Genomic DNA, 16,957 nt, shown 5'->3' on the forward strand with positions numbered 1-16,957 from the left:
TTAAGCCTCCTACACACTGTGAGATTTTTTGCGATCTTATAACTTTATTGAGAGCCACACTGTGCGACATGTAACTAATAATCTTGGGTACGACCATCAAGTTGATGCATGCACACTGTGCGACGAGCCACGAACTTGAATGGTAGGCTACAAGGAAGCGTCATCAGCGTCATCATTAAACGTCATCAGCGTACGTCCGGCTCCCATGGCAGCAGGCAGCAGCGATAAACATTGCATTTGAGTTTAGCACCTGTGCTGTCGCTCTGATCATTGCGTCATTCCATTCTGCATCTTTAATTCGTTGGTTAGTTGACGTAGGTCGTAGCAGCATTCACATTGCGAGGCGCTCGCGGACGATCATCCAACATTTCTGACACTGTCAGATATTTGTCCCAGGCTATCTTTGGTCGTAAGACCAGTCATCTTTGAACCATACACACAGTACGACGTAGGACCACCGTTTTGGACCCACGACCACAGATATTGCCACGACTGGTGATCTTTCGTCTGGGACAGCCCAAATTTGCCCAGTGTGTAGGAGGCTTTAAATACCCCCCCCCCCCCTTCTCTTCTTGCCCAGATTCTCTGAAAAAGAAACTGAACGCCTTGCCATCCCCAGAGAGGGAGATTACCACAGTCAATCTGAAGAAAGATGTGAAGTACGGCCTGGGTGAGTGTGTGTGTGTGTGTTGTGCATGTGTACGTGTGTGTGTGTGTGTGTGTGTGTTGTGCATGTATACGTGTGTGTGTGTGTGTGTGTGTGTTGTGCGTGCGTGCACGCGCATGTGTGTGTCTGTTTGTCTTTGTGTGTGTGTGTGTGTGTTTATCTCGTGGTGCAGAACAACATATGACAGATTGGGAAGCAATAGATCCTTGGGAGCAGCAGCCATGTTGACACATAGACATTGATAAATGGCTGGGTTTAGTCACAGAGGTTATCAGACTCAAGCCAGAAGCTCTAGATAGAGCCTAGCTTAGACAAAAACAACCTCGTTCACTGCTGCCAAATGCCCCTCCACAACATTCTGTTGTGATGAATGAATTTCAAAAATAGAAGGGAGATGCTTTTTCCGCTCTTTAAAAGATCAAGGAAAGTGTTTTAAAGCCACAGTCTGGGATTTCTTTTTTCAGGGAAAAAAGCCTTGCCGTCGCATGTTATCTTTTGTTATACAGCTGAGGGATTCGTCTGTAACCCCAAACTCATAGACGTGCTCTAGATTGCAACGATTAAGAGTCCATGAAATCCACATAATAGTTACTGTATGATGATAGTAATGATAGTACTTTTCTAGCTAGACACTGTTTGTTTATGTTCGTGTCTTTGTAAAAATAAAAAATGTTTATTTTGATTTATGATAGGATAAGATGGTCACACAAGGCATGTATATGTTATATTTTTCTATAATCAAGGGGTATATACAGTATGTGTATGTATATATACTGGTTATTAGTACCACCCATCTACCACCTCCACAGATGCGTGGCTATACTAATTGGATAGAGAGGCTGTCCATCATTGTCTGAAGGGGTTGAACAGCATTTATTCCACCACTTTTATATGAAACGGTGGCACATTCAAAATCTAAAATATTTGTCTCTCACTACAGTATAAAGATAAAAAGGCTAAACACGTTTGTTCAAATCTCTTATACTGTATATGTTCGGCCATACCTCCACATGATAAGCAGGCCTCTGTTGATTTCAGTCTTCCTTCCTTTCTTGTTGATAACGTTGTGTTGTCTGCACAGGGTTTCAGATAGTTGGAGGTGAGAACTCTGGCCGTATGGATCTGGGCACTTTCATCAGCTCCATCACCCCCGGGGGGCCTGCTGACATCAACGGCTGCCTGAAGCCTGGTCAGTGACTGATAACAACATAATACATCACTAGCATGGCAACACCGGAACTCATACTGTCACTGGATGACCCGTATAATAATAATAATAATAATAATAATAATAATAATAACCTTTATTTGTATAGCACTTTTCCTGCAAACGTTGCAGCTCGAAGTGCTCCAATCATTATATAATCATAATTTAATTATTTAGTCATTTAAAAAAGCAATATGAAAAAGATGGGTTTTTAGTCTTGACTTGAAATTATTTGCTGAGGTTGCATCCCTAATGTAAACTGGCAGTGCATTCCACAATTTGGGTGCATAAAATAAGAATGCAGCCTCACCAAACCTCTTCTTTTGTACATGTGGTACACAGAGAAAACCAGCGTCAGAAGACCTGAGAGCTCTATTGGGCTGATATGCTAGCAAAAGGTCTTTCAAATATTCTGGTGCTGTGCCAGTGAGCGCTTTATAAACAAGCAGAAGGATCTTGAAATCTATTCTGAACTTAACAGGAAGCCAGTGTAGAGTCTCTAAAGTAGGAGTTATATGAGCTCTTCTGCTTGTTTTGGTTAAAACTCTGGCTGCTGCATTTTGGACTAATTACAGCTGGCCAATAGCTTTCTTCGGAAGACCAGAAAGGAGACCGTTACAATAGTCCAAACGGGTAATAACAAAAGCATGCATTAACACTTCTGCATCAGCTTGCCAGAGAAAATAGATAGATAGATGATAACAAAGCATTTCTAGTGATAGATTTGATGTGAGGCTCAATGAGGATTAGCAGGGTCTCCAACTGTGACTCTGGAGAGAGTTCATGGGATGTGTAGTTTCAGTCCCAATCACGTGATATATGATGATCACTGATTCAGCTAATGAGGTCCAGACTAAAGATCTATGATTAGTTGGGTAATTAAAACAGGCGTGTTAGTCAGTTACCGTAGTTCTGGACTGAAACAAAAGCATATTATTGTACACACCTCGTCGCTAGCTCTCTGAGACCGAGAAGTCTATATAGGGGGGCAAGTCTGACATTACGTGGGATGATGTACAAGTATAATAATAATGAAAAGAATAATAATGCATTTACTTTGTACAGAGCTTTTCTCAGTACTCCATGACACTACATTTTATGGAGAGAACAGATAAATAGAGGATAGACAGATAAATAAAAAGTAAAACAAAAGCACAGTCAGTAAAGACAACGATACCAAGTATGTACTTGTTGATTGATTGACTGATTGATTGACACATCCAAGGTGACAGCAGAATGCAGTGTCGCTGATAGTCTGAGTGTTCCTCCTCAGGGGACCGTCTGATCTCGGTGAACGACGTGAACCTGGAGGGCCTCCCCCACAAGGCAGCCATCAGCGTCCTCCACAACGCTCCGGATGATGTCACACTGGTGGTGTCTCAGCCCAAAGAAAGACTCTACGAAGGTAAGGTGGGGGGGGGGATAAGGATTGGAATTGTTCATTTCTTTACATTCCCTATAAAGGTTCAATAAAATTCCAAAGGATGTAATTGACCCTCAACTCTGTTCTGACCGTATTGGTCACGTGCCATATTTTTAACTATCCCTTTAAAAGAGGGGCGGACTGATCTTCTAACCGGTGTTTTTCTTTTTCTCTCTGACAGAGACTCCATCAGGATTCGTCCCATACAAAAGCAAATCCTCCAGTTCCATCTTCACCAACCAGAGACAGGAGCTGGACTATGGGTCTTCCTCGGAGGAGCAGGCAGCCAGCCCCAGCCCTCCTCTCCCCATCGCCACCACCCCTTCCCCCACCTCCCCAATCAGGCACAGCGCCAGCCTCAGCTCCCAGGACTCCAGGACAGACGGAGCCATCGTGCCCCAGACGCCTGTCAACGGCATCCACCGGAGCCCGTCTGCAGAGGGCGCTGTTGCTGCCAACGCGCCCGTAGTCCACCACCCGGACCCACCCACCATGACCCTTGACCCTGCTGCTCCAGCCTTGCCACCCAAAACCAGGAAAGCCAAGATCCCAGAGGTTCCTAAAGACCCGGATTATTCGGATAGGGGGGACTCGGACATGGATGAAGAGACATACTCCAGTAGTCAAGATAATCAAAAGCTCAAAAAGGTAGGGCCTGGGAACGTGGATGGAGGTCTCTACAAGCTCAGATTCAAGAGAAACGTTATTTATGTAGTATTTACTAAGTAGTGTTAAACAGTATCTTATGTCCCTAAAGTCCCATACATGTCCCATACAGTGTGTGTATTGGTGTCCCCAAATCACCATCACTACAAACATACATATACATGCAGTTAACAGCCTCTCAAATGCTTGACGCTCACTTGACTTAATCTAATTGCCTCACTGCATTTTAGAATGCCAATGCAAGACAGTAGAACTCTGCATGTCATCTTTTTGTACACTATCCATCCAGCTAGCTGCAGTTTTCCTTTAAAAAGGAATTTTATTTCTCTCTTTCTTTCTCTCTCTCCCTCTCTCTCACTCTCTCACTCTCTCTCTCTCTCCGTCTGTCTGTATGCATGCCGTAGCATGTTAACAGTGCATTTACCCTGCAATGTTCTCTGTTTGCAGGAGTTATCCCCCCCCCAAAACTAATTCTATTCACTCTCTTTCTCTCCCTCTCTCTCTCTCTCTCTCTCTCCTCTCCCTCTCTCTCTCCTCTCCCTCCCCCTCTCCCTCTCTCTCCCTCTCCGTCTGTCTGCATGCATGCCCTAGCATGTTAACAGTGCATTTACCCTGCAATGTTCTCTGTTTGCAGGAGTTATCTCCCCACTGCATCATGGGAAAATTAAGTGGTAATGCCCCAGGGGTCAATAGTCTCCGACCAGGAGATCTATTTGACGTTGAGCTGTCCAAAAAGGACAGCAGCCTGGGCATAAGTGTCACGGTACTGTTCGGAAAGGTTTTCACTCTCTCTTGTTTTTTTTCTCTCCTATCCTTCTTCCCCCTCCTCTCATCTCATGACTCTTGTGTTTGTTATTTTGTGTCTGTGGTTTGCCCTGTAGCTACAGTGTTTTGCGTTTTGAAGCTCTGTGCTTCGTGTGCTTCATTTGGGGGATAGAAGGTCTCTGCATGCTGATTTTATTTTTCTCAGACATTTTGAATTGAGGACGCACAGGAAAAAATGTAGGTAATGGCACAGTAGGTAAAGTACTCAGCAGTTTGAGCCTGTATGACGATCCTTCTGTCATACAAAGCAACTTATGTAAGGGGTCTTCTTACTAACGCCTTGCTTATACGTGTGCTGCTTGACCACTTTGATTTGCTCGAGTGTGACCAGTGTGATTTCCTTCTGACTGATCCTTTGCATCTCCGTGATTTTAAAGCATGCTTTTCTTGCAAAGGGAACAACAGCTCCCTGTTGCATATAAGGCACCATACTGAGCTACTTAGATCGGGTAGATTCAGTCCCTTAGACAAATTCAATAGAATAATGGTGACTTTGAATAATGTGCAATAATAGGCCTTTCTGCTGTCATAATTGTGAGATTTTAATCATTGCTCTTTCATTTTAATCTTGCCATTAATTAATAAATTTCATGTTAACACTCCACTCCAATCAGATAAAGATGAGCACCCAATTGTTCCAGTATGCATCTGATAGTTGCACTATAACCCTAGAAACAAGAGTCAATTGTTGCAGACATCCATCCCCCCTAGAGAATAGTAGCCTTTCTACATTTTGGCCGACCATTACGTTGGTAGGGTTGACTAACATGGTGTTTTGCTCCCCAGGGAGGGCTGAATACCACCGTCAGACACGGAGGCGTCTATGTGAAGGCCATCATTCCCAAAGGAGCTGCGGAATTGGATGGAAGGATCCAGAAGGGTCAGTTAGCAGCACCTGTCAGAAGAATACACTTATGCTAGGTTGACACTCGGAAATGTTGTCTTTTTTTATATTGATTTAGAAAACACACACCCTGACTTGGACTGAGACTTTGGACAAGAGCTTTTTGTACTTTGTTTTTATTATTTTAATGGTCATGTTAGAGTCAGACTAGCAATAGTAGCTGTCTTTAGTGCATCGTATTGTAATTATGGATGAAATGTGCTACAAATAAAGTTGGATTGATTGATTGGTTGATTGATTGCCAGGTGACCGCGTGGTGGCGGTCAACGGGAAGAGTCTGGGAGGAGCTACTCACAAGCAGGCAGTGGAGACACTGAGAGACACTGGACAGGTGACTCTTATTGTCCTTACAGCATAGTTAACAACTCAAAGTCCTGATGAAGTCTCTGCTCCTCTGTTTGAAACGGCTTGTGTTGTTTGAGCAATGGTGGCCATCTTTAGTAACACTTACCTTCCAGCACACATAAGAGCCTGTGGTTTATTTGCCATATGTCACCGTTAAGGAGCATTTCAAGCCTTAGTCTGTATGTCCCAGTCTCATAATGCCCTGCATCTCTAAGAGCAGATCTATGAATATACCTTCTACTGCACTATAACACCTCAGAGCAAGGTACTTGGTTACAAGGTCGTCGTCCCCTCCTCATTCAGATGGTCCACCTGCTGCTGGAGAAGGGCCAGCTGCCTGCGGACAGCGTCCATGCGCCCCTGACCCCCCAGTGCACCCCTCCAGTACAGAATGAACCGCAGGAGCAGCAGCAGCAACACCAGGATCAGACAGACCAGGGTCCAGAGCCCAGCCGGGTCCAGCCAGAGTACAACTTCCTCACTGATGGTGAGCGCTACAGTACAAAACAACACATTTACATTTTAGGCATTTAGTAGACGCCTTTATCCAAAGCGACTTACAACAAGTACATTTGTCTAAGTAAGTGAATCATCTGGATATCAGTCATCATAAGAAAAACTAATCTATGCTAGGACCAGGGCCTAAAAAAGCAGTACCAAGACCCCCTCAGAGCTCCTCTACGTGGACAGTCCTGGTGCCCTTAAGGGAGAGTTAATAAAGAGACAATAGAGGAGAAGCCGCTAAGTTGGAAATAGTTTTACATGTAAAATAAGAAATGTCCCCCCAAAAAAGATACAACACAGTGAGAGAGGCTAGGAAGGCTCATTTGGCTGTTGTTGATTGCACGCATACAGAACACACTTTCATTGGCCAAATGAGTCACAGGGTACTCCCCAAAGAATTTAAGAGTGGCACTATGTTAACATTTCAAGGCAAATTAATTTATATTTTTAGTAATGATAGTAACTATCTTTGATCATCGTTGTTAAAAGCAAAAGAGAAAGCCTTATGATGTTCCTCAGTGAATATTTAGAATCAGAATTCTTTTCATTGCCAAGTATATTCACACATACAGGAAATTGCCTTGGTGTGGTCAATGAATTTATCTGTTTTTCTTATTGTTTTTTTTACATGAGGGAATGAGAAAAAGGGTTTGATGATGCAATCGATGGTCATGTTGTACAAACATCCTGAGGAGAACCCTGGGGTGTCATCAGCATCAGCAGTTATTCATTGACCATTGATATTTCATATTTCTCTGATGTCTAATGTTACTGTGTGTGTCTGTCTTTGTTTCCCAGACAATGTGTTTGAGGTCGGTCTGCTGAAGAACTCGTCAGGCCTGGGCTTCAGCTTCAGCCGCGAGGAGAACCTCCCAGACGAGCCCTTCGGTTCCAGCATGGTCCGGGTCAAGAAGCTGTTCCCCGGGCAACCCGCCGCTGAGAGTGGCCTCATCAACGTGGGCGACGTGATCCTCCGCGTCAATCAGACCCCTCTCAAAGGCCTCTCACAGCATGTATGTGTCATCTGGATGGGTCCCAACAGTGGTGTTGTTTCAAATACTACCTTGCAGACATTTTGTCAAATACTGAAAATGGAGCGAATGGAAAAACTGCTTAATAACTAACTCCCAAGCTGAATGAATCACTCCAAATACTTTCAAGTATTTTCACATATTTCATGACCTCTGTCATCAGATCATTGTTATTGAATAGTGCGTTGTCTTGTCTTTGGTAGGAGGTGATCTCAGCGCTGCGAGGGACAGGTCAGGAGGTGACTCTGCGTCTCTGCAGACCAGAACTGGGGGTCTTACCTGAGATGGACACCTCCGCTCTGGTGAGGTTCGCCCACACCCCTGTTGTCCACAACCTCCATTAAGACATTACGTGTCAAGAGTGAATAAAGTCACCCAAATGGTCAACATTATAGAGTGCCTAGGGTGACTTTATTCACCAAAAATGCATAAATGAGGATGCTTAATTTTGTAGTCAAAACATTGACCTAACATGACCTAACAAGGATAAACCCAGTTAAGACCAGTAACTATGGTGTACAGAGCTTGTTATGATTACGAAAAACTCTTGGCCCTGAATATACTACTGTATTGGCGCTTCTCCATTGACCAGACCGGGCCAGTACAGGATGTGCCCAGGTAATAGTTTTGCTATTATTGTCCTCTACTGCTGAGCTCCAAAACCCGAAGCGTGCTGGACTGTGGAACGGTCTAGCATAGGCACAGCACATCGCCATAATAGAAAGCAAAACAAAGTGGGCGCGCGGGTTCCGGTACAGTATGGGACAGTAGTGGAGAGGCGCCATATACTATGTCTACTGAGTGCATCCTGGTACGACCTCTCATCTCCACAGACTCCCATGGCATCCCCACGTAAGGAGGCCCATCCCCCCCAGCCCCAGGCGGACCCCAGGCTGTCCCAGACGGCCTCCCCGACGGGCAGCAGCGAGGAGAAGAGGAGCCTGGGACTGGGCCCCGTGGAGGAAGCCCTGGAGAGACTTCTGCTCAAGTCCCCCAGCCGCAGGGACAGCTACAGCGACAGCACGGACGGGGAAGGAGGGGAGGAAGAGGACGGGGAGGTCGAGGAGGCCTTCAGCCCCTCCCTGGAGCTGGAGCAGAGCAGGCATTCCTGGGAGCACAGCGTCTACCAGACCCCCAGTAACAACTTGGCCCCCGGGTCAGGAGGGAGCCGCCTCAGCCAGTACCAGACCCCCTCCGGCCCGCTGGACGACACCATCCGCTCAGCCTACTACTCCCCCAACCTGTCCTTGTGCCGGTCTGACCTCGGCAAGAGGTAAGGGAGGGTTGTACCATTACAGGAGGTCCATTGGGGGTGGGGGAGGGATATGACAGGATGGCTTGGCAGGATGGTGACAGTTTGATGTGTACAGTGTGTTATTACAGTAGAATATAAAGCCTCAGTGTGTGTGTACTGCATAATCCTTATCCTAGTTTCTCGTGCGATAACTGTTTCAATAGTGCCCTCTGATGGTTTGTAACCTCATGGCTCCTCTTGGATGGGTTCAGATCAGGGAACTCTTGTGTTGGTGTTATGAGGTTATTGTCTGTGATAAGCATCAGCTGTCTCTTGCTCGGTGTCAAATGCACTGATCCACATCGCTAGCCAGAACCATGAGAAGCCACATAGTTTTTCCATTCAATGATGTAGCGTGCGTGTGTGTGCCTGTGAGTGCCTGTGTTTGTGTTTGTGTGTTTGTGTGTTTGTGTGTGTGTGTGTGTGTGTGTGTGTGTGTGTGTGTGTGCGTGTGTGTGTGTGTGTGTGTGTGCGTGTGTGTGTGTGTGTGTGTGTGTGTGTGTGTGTGTGTGCGCGCCTGTGCCTGTGTGTGTGTGTGCGCGCCTGTGCCTGTGCCTGTGTGTGTGTGCCTGTGTGTGCTTGTGCGTGCATGCATGTCTATGGAGAAGCAAAGCCCAGCAGGCTGAGAAAGTCACCGTGTCCTTCTGTATGTCTCCCCAGGTGTCCCTCCTCCCCCCTGTCCTCAGAGCTGGAGTGTACCCCCCAGCCCAAGCTCTCCTCCCCGGAAGCGCCCAGTCCGGACCCCCTGCCACCCCCTCTGCCGATGCCCCTCAACCTCACCCACCCAGACAACGGGCAGGAGATGGACGAGTTTGTGCCTGTAAGAGCCAAGACTATCTGTTCAATTAAATTCCATTGAAAGCAGAAAGCACTCTTATCTCGCCCACATGGGGTGATTTTGCTGGGCGGTCAGTGCCAATCTGATAGTAGTTATTAAGGCCATCAGTTACAGTCCTGCAGGCCAGTTGTATAGTGTTATTAGTCAAAGCAAGGACAACGCTCGTTCTGCTGTCATAACCACATTACACTGCAGGTGATGGCTGCCTTAAATGTTCATGGGAAAATGTCTCCCCATAGGCGTACCTGTATAGTGTTTATTTAGTTATTTGAGATAAAGAAACCTTATTGACCATGAGATCAAATGCCAGTGTGCCACCTCCCTCTCTCTCTCTATTTCTCTCTCTCACACACACACACACACACACACTCTCTCTGTCTCTATCTCAGGACGTGGAGCTGAAAGTGTCCCTGGTCAAGTCAGAGAAAGGAAGTCTGGGGTTTACCCTGACCAAAGGAAACTGTCCTGACCAGGGCTGCTACATCCATGACATCATCCAGGACCCGGCCAAGGGCGACGGCAGGCTGAGGCCCGGGGATAGGATGATAATGGTACACTTCTACCCCGGTTACACCACAGAGCTCAACCCAGTCACACCACAGAGCTCCGGTGCAGGAGATGACAATGCATAAATAAACAAGCCAGCACAGCATGGTTCGGGTCAGCCCTGCAGTGTGTACAGTAACGCCCCTTATTGAACATTTGGTTAAAATGCTGGTCCTACCGCACGCGCTAAATCCTCGATGGCATTGGATACCACACCTCCTGTGTAGCTCTGGAAATACTCATTCCTGTTTTCCTGTGTGAAGGTAACTTTACTATACTAGCTCACTTATTCTAAGTGTGGAGCCTCCTGTCTTGCAGGTGAACAACACGGACGTGTCCAACATGGGCCACACGGAGGTGGTCAACCTGGTGCGAGCCGCCCCCAGGGTGGTGGACCTGGTGGTGGGCAGGGTCCTGGAGGCCCCCAAGCCCCCCATAGACGCCCACCTCCTGGCCGACATTTCCTTCCAGTGCCTAGAAGAAAACCTGGGTAACTTACTAGCCCTCAGTTGTCCCCCAAAAAACATAAAAAGTCTAAATCGTCAAAGTAACCATTTAAAAATCGGGAGTACTCTTTGCAGAACTAGGGACTGTAATCTCACGAGGTCTAAGTCGTTATAGTCTGCCAGTCAGTATCCTGTCCAAGACATCCAGATATTATCCTACGTCTACATAATTAGTCAAATGTTTGTTCAGATTAGTCAAATGTTTTGTGTCGTAGGCTTAGTGACACGAAGGAGCCACGAGGCGTGTTCTAGTGTCGTTGCGAGACTCTCTCGTTCCTGCTGTTGTGTGTCGAGACTTCTGTCAGCCTCACGTTATCAGCGTCCGCCTAGATAACCATCATCAAAAACAAAGCCAAGCCTGTACGTCACATGGGCGGGGTTCATGTTTTCTGGGCAGCAGAGCGATGTGAGCCTGTTAGATTGCAGTCGGAAAGGGAGTTACAGATCCATGTTTGTGAGACCAGCGTTGCTCTAGTCGTCACTGTCTGGCTCTGTCTAGGCACCGCATGCTCCAGAAGGTCAGCCTTACCATCGGCTGGCTTGGCCTTACTTCTAGCTTACGTTATTGTGGATGGGGAACAAGCTTCTAACTTCTTAACCAACTGTATGTGACAACCACCAGCAAAGAAGGGATGGATAATCTCAATAGCATTCAGTAAGAGGGTTTGTGTGTGTGTGTATGTGTGTGTGTGCGTACGTGCGTCCGTCCGTCCGTCCGTCCGTCCTCCGTAGGTCTGGTGCTGGACGGAGGCAGCGACAGCGTGTACGGGGTGCTCTTCGTCAAGGACGTCCTGCCCGGCTCGGCGGCGTCGGAGGAGGGTAGTCTTCGGCAGCTGGACCTCATCCACTACATCAACGGGGCTCCCACAGTAGACCTGACCCTCAACGAGAGCTGCAGGCTGCTGGAACTTTCCCTCCAGGACCTCACGCTCAAGGCTACTCGGTAAGCAACACACACACACACACACACACACACATCTTCTTTCAGTTACTGTACATATTAGGTACGCTGGTTGTATTTAGCTCTTTGCACAATGAATGGGATTAATTGAATAGTGTCAGAAGTAGCCAAGTCAAGTGGATCATAAAGCGTCCTTGGGTTTGTGCAAGGCGCTATATAAAACCAAGATATTATTATTATTATTATTATTATCATAATGTCATTGAGAGAAGACAATGACCATGTTGTATGTTTGACTCTGTGATGAGAAATGAATGACTCAATAATCCTACATGTACCATGTCCCCTCTCTTAAGAAGCCCTGGGGGAAATACAAGGTAATTATCCTGGGGCGACGCTGATGACATATCCTATGCTTGTCTTTTGCAACAGGGATGGAAAGCCTGTTTTACCAGGCCAGAAGAGCGTTTCATTTCTTAACAACAACAACAGCCCTAAAGTCTCCACCAGTATGAATGGTATGCATCACTTGAAAAGCAGAAGTCAGCGATTTGATCCCTTTTAAGTGTTGGACTTTCTTATGTGTAAAGAAACAACTTTTGTAACTTTGTACTTGTGTTCTGAACAGTGTGTTGTTATTTACATGGTGTGTGGGTGTGGTGTTACAGTGCCTGTCCTCTGTTGTTGTTGTTGTTGTTGTTGTTGTTGTTGAAGGTTATATCCATGGGGGCGATCACAGAGATGCCGAGGCTTTGTCAACACTATGTCCTTTAGAGGTAACACATTACTATTGTTGTTATTATTGTTGTTGTTTACATATAGATAATTCAGTACTTAATAATTATTTTCCATTATATGAGTGTTGGTACTTCACTAACACATTTACAAATGCATCAGGTTGGGCGGAAAAATAGAATATGACTCTTTTCAGAGACGATGTGGATGAGAGTAGAGAACATCGCTGGCCACAGACACCCAAAAACAAGTGTTCCTTGGGGATCAATAAAGTGTATTGAATGGAGTTGAAAAAGAGTCCTCTTTTGTGCGTCCAGGAGGAGATCATTCAGCTGGAGCTGGAGAAGCCGGTCTCCGGGGGCCTGGGCTTCTCCGTCATCGGAGGAGAGAGAGGCATCTTTGTCAAGTCCATCACCCCCGGGGGCGTAGCAGACGCCACAGGGAGGCTGCAAGTGGGAGACAGACTACTCAAAGTGAGTTTGATCCACCGAGTCATCATGAGGAGAGGTGCTTTGTGAAAGTAGACTCGGCAAGATGACGTCAGCAGAAAACACTGAGGCAACCTTCTGTGAACACTCATCAACGACAATCCCATTAAATGTGGGTCATGTCACAAAGGAAGGCTAATATTTTGGAATAGCTTATAATGAAAGTCAAGGCAGATTTGACGCCTCTTTTTATTGATGTCCGTAAGCAGGAAGTTGCCCCAGTGTTTATGACGATATCAATCTTGCTGACTCTACTGTTATGCATGTTTAAGCCTGAAATGACAAATGTTGGCCACTAGACGGTGCTCTTAGACCATGACTCTTATAATGGAACACAGGGCCGAGGTTTTACAGCTGTGTGTGTGTGTGCACGTGTGCGTGTGTCTGTGTCTGTGTGCGTGCGTCCAGGTGAACGAGGAACTGATGACCGGAGTATCTCACACCAAGGCCGTCACCACTATTCGTAAGGCCAAAGGCCTGGTGCACCTCATCGTGTCCCGGCCGCCTGACCAAAGCCCCACCACCTACCTGGCTTATCTCCCCATCAACCCTGACAAATGCAACGGCAACACAGGTACCGTATTAGGGAGCAGCACCTTAAAACACTGACACTGATCGTCCTTGTGTGATGTGTCTCACAGTCAGTATTCTGCGCCCCGACCGGGGCTCTACAGTCGGGCTAATGTTTATATTGTACTTTGTGACAAAACATTTTTGTAAAAAGGGCCCATGCAGATACATTCGATTAATAGACACACACTTTTGGCCAATAATTTAACCGTCATTTTCTAAATGCTGTGGTATGGTTTCAGTGTCGTTATGCTGTTCCTGCAGTCTAACCTATAGGACCGTTGTGATTTCAGACCTCAGTGAGGACAGTGGAGTGAAGACTAAAGTGGGCAGTCCTCCTGAGGACAAGTCCAGTAGCCCTCCCGCCATTCCCCCAATAGGTAACTGGCTGCAACACCGTCTGGCCTTCGCACTATGGTCTATAGGACCAGAGGGAGGCTCGTGGAGGTGGAAATCGGAAGACAGGCTCATTTAAAACACACCTTTTAATACCATTCCTCATTCCATTCCATGCATTACATTGCGTGCATCCTCTGATTTCTGCCTCCACTGTAGGGGGAAATAATGGCCTCGCTCTTGAGAAGGACAACCAGCCCTAATGTTGAGCATTGACTCTTGCTTTCTCTGTTTTTCTTCTTTATTTTTTTAATTAAATGAAGTTTAACTTGCACTACGAGTGCATCATATTTTTTACGGCGGTTTTTAAACTTGTGATATGGCAACACAGAGAATGGCTGATATGCCTGTCACAGTTGTTAGTTCTCATAATGTCTGTGCTGGTATTCTCATATGGACCTGTGTCATGTGACAGCAGCTGCTGAACACGGGGAACAATCTCACATTTTTGACCCTTCCTACCCAGACTACGATACGGGTTCCATGGAGAGGGGGAGAGAGGCAGAAGAGAACACAGAGCTGTCTGAGGACACAGACTGTGACGGGTCCTCTCTACCAGAAGACTCCCCCGAGGTATAGTCACTATGGGTCTTAAGGCATCTCCCACTCAAATTCCGTTGAGTGTTGGTGTGGTTTTTGGAAGGACACAGACGCACACCTGGCTCACAACAGTATTTTATTTTATTTTTTCTGTTACTGTACCTGGTACACCTGGTTTATCTTCCTCTTGGCACAATGGAATCAATTGAATAGTTACACAAGAGCAAATCCTGTGTATGACACACACACACACACACACACACACACACACACACATACACCTGATCTAACTAATCAACTAATTGTGGTCTTCTGTCAAGACCAAGGCAGAGACAGCGAGGCAAGTGTGTTAGTCCTTGGCAAGAACATGCACACACACCGTAGCCCACCAGGAATTCACTGCTCTCAGTTTGCGTGCATGCTATAAAACCAATAGTACAAATTGATCTAAGTACGGTGTCTTGTGTGGGTTGTCTTCCAGACTTCCCGGAAAGCACAATGGAAAGAGGAAAGTGTAGACAACCCGCTGAACGAAAGGTAAGGAGAACGGAATGTTTTCTAGATTCATATTAATCTAATATTTCTAGAGACCCAGACGAGGGTGTTCTCAAATGTATCTGTTTAAATCTGTTTCTTTGTTTCTTGGTGTGTGGTTGACAGCTATCTGCAGATGAGTGCCGAGCAGCCGGATGAGGATGAGATCACGTGGGGCAGTGATGACCTGCCCATAGAGAACATCAACTCCAAATTCACTGAGGGTGAGCCAGCCTTCAGCCAGAGTTTAGCAGTTACACATGTCATTACATACCAGGGGAGGCTGGTGGAGGTAGAAATCGGAGGATGAGCTCATTGTAATGCGTGGAACAGAATGGGGAATAGTATCAAACGCAGGTTTCACCTCATTCTATTCCGTGCATTACAATGAGCACGTCCTCCGATTTCTACCTCCGCCAGCCTCCCCTGTGACATGCAGTATACTGTGCATTGAGTCAATTACCCTGACTTTGACATGCCATGCACAGGGATAGTCTGAGGCCAACAAGTTACTGGAGAATCGCTATTCAACGTGTGATGTAGTCTAGGACTGGGCTTAACTCACTAACTGACAAAGAATTCCGGAACACTCACCACCAAGAGTGTTTTATGTGGTATTTACCTAGCAACAATACTTTGATTGGCTACAAACCCTTAAATGAGTTCATCTGTGATCATAGGGCGGTACTGTATAGTAATCAGACTGTGTGTTTCTCTGCTGTCCCTGCCATCAGATGGGCCCATCATCACCGAGGAGGAGCTGACCTCCCTGCCCCTGGTGAAGGTGGTACCGGATGGCCAGTACACCGGGCCCAAACTCAACACAGTGGTACGCATGCTGAGAGGACTGCTGGAGCAGAAGATCCCTCTGCAGGAGTTTGAGGTACTTTGTCCCTGTCTAACTTTGACTCATATCATATCAAGTTTAGAGCCATGTGATAGTACATCCTACATTATGATCAGCTAGCATGTGGTCAGGCTACAAATGATCATTTTGACGCATACATTATGTAAAAGTAATATATGAAATGAGTGTAAATTGTATAAAGCAAAATCAGTAAAGGTTTCTGATTTTTCCACAGAATTTGCAGAATTTGCAACCTCTGGATGACTGTTTGATTGGTCAGACAAAGGAAAACAAGAAGAAGAATCGCTACAAGAACATTGTCCCATGTAAGTATACTGTATAACCTGTATAAGGTCCGTTAGCAGTTCCACCAAGTGAGTTAACTCTCTTGGTGTTGTGGTTAGCGCGGTTATGCGGGAGATCGGGGTTCGACTGCCGCATGGGGCGAGTTACACTCCCGGTCCCGTTCGCTACATTGGTGTCAGAAGTGGGATGGGACAAAGGCCATCGGAGAGCCGTGTCCACGTGAGGGACTTGGTATAGTGTTGAATGCAGGGGAGGCTGGTGAAGTTAGAAATCGGAGGACATTCATTGTAATGCATGGAATCCTGTGTGTTTGATACCATGCCTCATTCCGTTCCATTACAATTAGCTCCTCCCCGATTTCCAACTCCAGTAGCCTGGTAGACGGTTGAGAGACACCGTTGTATCTCATTTCAAATGCATAGTTATTTCTCTATGTCTTCAACAGTAACCCAATGCAGTATGTAAACAACAAACAAACAACATTATGTAAATAAACAATATAACGTTTTCTACTCTATTTCCTCACCTCTCTCCAGTCGATACCACTAGAGTTGTCCTGGGTAAAGACGGCGGCTATATCAACGCCAACTTCATCAACATGGCAGTGAAGGACGAGAGCTTCATGTACATCGCTTGCCAAGGACCCCTACCCACCACTCTGGGCGACTTCTGGCAAATGGTGTGGGAGCAGAAGTCTAACGTCATAGCCATGATGACCCAGGAGGTGGAGGGAGGCAAGGTGAAATGTCAACGCTACTGGCCCGACACCCCCAAAACGGCCGAGATGGTGGATGACAGGCTACAGATCACCCTGGTCAAGGACCAGCACCTGGACAACTTTGTCATCCGCCTTATTGAGGTCAAAGACACCCAGGTGAGATTTT

General features: G+C 46.4%; 1 protein-coding gene across 1 annotated transcript in view; it reads left to right on the top strand.

The window, feature by feature from the left end:
- Window positions 1-16,957, top strand: part of ptpn13 (protein tyrosine phosphatase non-receptor type 13) — a gene marked incomplete at its 5' end in the record, with an annotated part of 48,064 nt that overhangs the window by 29,485 nt on the left and 1,622 nt on the right. Inside the window, 26 exons of the mRNA XM_080528359.1 lie at window positions 581-670; window positions 1,749-1,856; window positions 3,148-3,279; window positions 3,479-3,945; window positions 4,598-4,741; window positions 5,575-5,668; window positions 5,938-6,023; window positions 6,341-6,524; window positions 7,340-7,554; window positions 7,776-7,874; window positions 8,406-8,845; window positions 9,527-9,686; window positions 10,094-10,255; window positions 10,569-10,740; window positions 11,489-11,699; window positions 12,090-12,175; window positions 12,372-12,433; window positions 12,710-12,865; window positions 13,289-13,454; window positions 13,744-13,830; window positions 14,313-14,419; window positions 14,868-14,923; window positions 15,047-15,144; window positions 15,655-15,803; window positions 16,003-16,093; window positions 16,610-16,947. Of these exons, the coding sequence (XP_080384485.1) occupies window positions 581-670; window positions 1,749-1,856; window positions 3,148-3,279; window positions 3,479-3,945; window positions 4,598-4,741; window positions 5,575-5,668; window positions 5,938-6,023; window positions 6,341-6,524; window positions 7,340-7,554; window positions 7,776-7,874; window positions 8,406-8,845; window positions 9,527-9,686; window positions 10,094-10,255; window positions 10,569-10,740; window positions 11,489-11,699; window positions 12,090-12,175; window positions 12,372-12,433; window positions 12,710-12,865; window positions 13,289-13,454; window positions 13,744-13,830; window positions 14,313-14,419; window positions 14,868-14,923; window positions 15,047-15,144; window positions 15,655-15,803; window positions 16,003-16,093; window positions 16,610-16,947 (4,160 nt within the window). The remainder of the gene's footprint in view (window positions 1-580; window positions 671-1,748; window positions 1,857-3,147; window positions 3,280-3,478; window positions 3,946-4,597; window positions 4,742-5,574; window positions 5,669-5,937; window positions 6,024-6,340; window positions 6,525-7,339; window positions 7,555-7,775; window positions 7,875-8,405; window positions 8,846-9,526; window positions 9,687-10,093; window positions 10,256-10,568; window positions 10,741-11,488; window positions 11,700-12,089; window positions 12,176-12,371; window positions 12,434-12,709; window positions 12,866-13,288; window positions 13,455-13,743; window positions 13,831-14,312; window positions 14,420-14,867; window positions 14,924-15,046; window positions 15,145-15,654; window positions 15,804-16,002; window positions 16,094-16,609; window positions 16,948-16,957) is intronic.

Source organism: Nansenia antarctica (assembly GCF_963989245.1).
Source record: "Nansenia antarctica genome assembly, chromosome: 4".
Lineage (NCBI taxonomy): Eukaryota > Metazoa > Chordata > Actinopteri > Argentiniformes > Microstomatidae > Nansenia > Nansenia antarctica.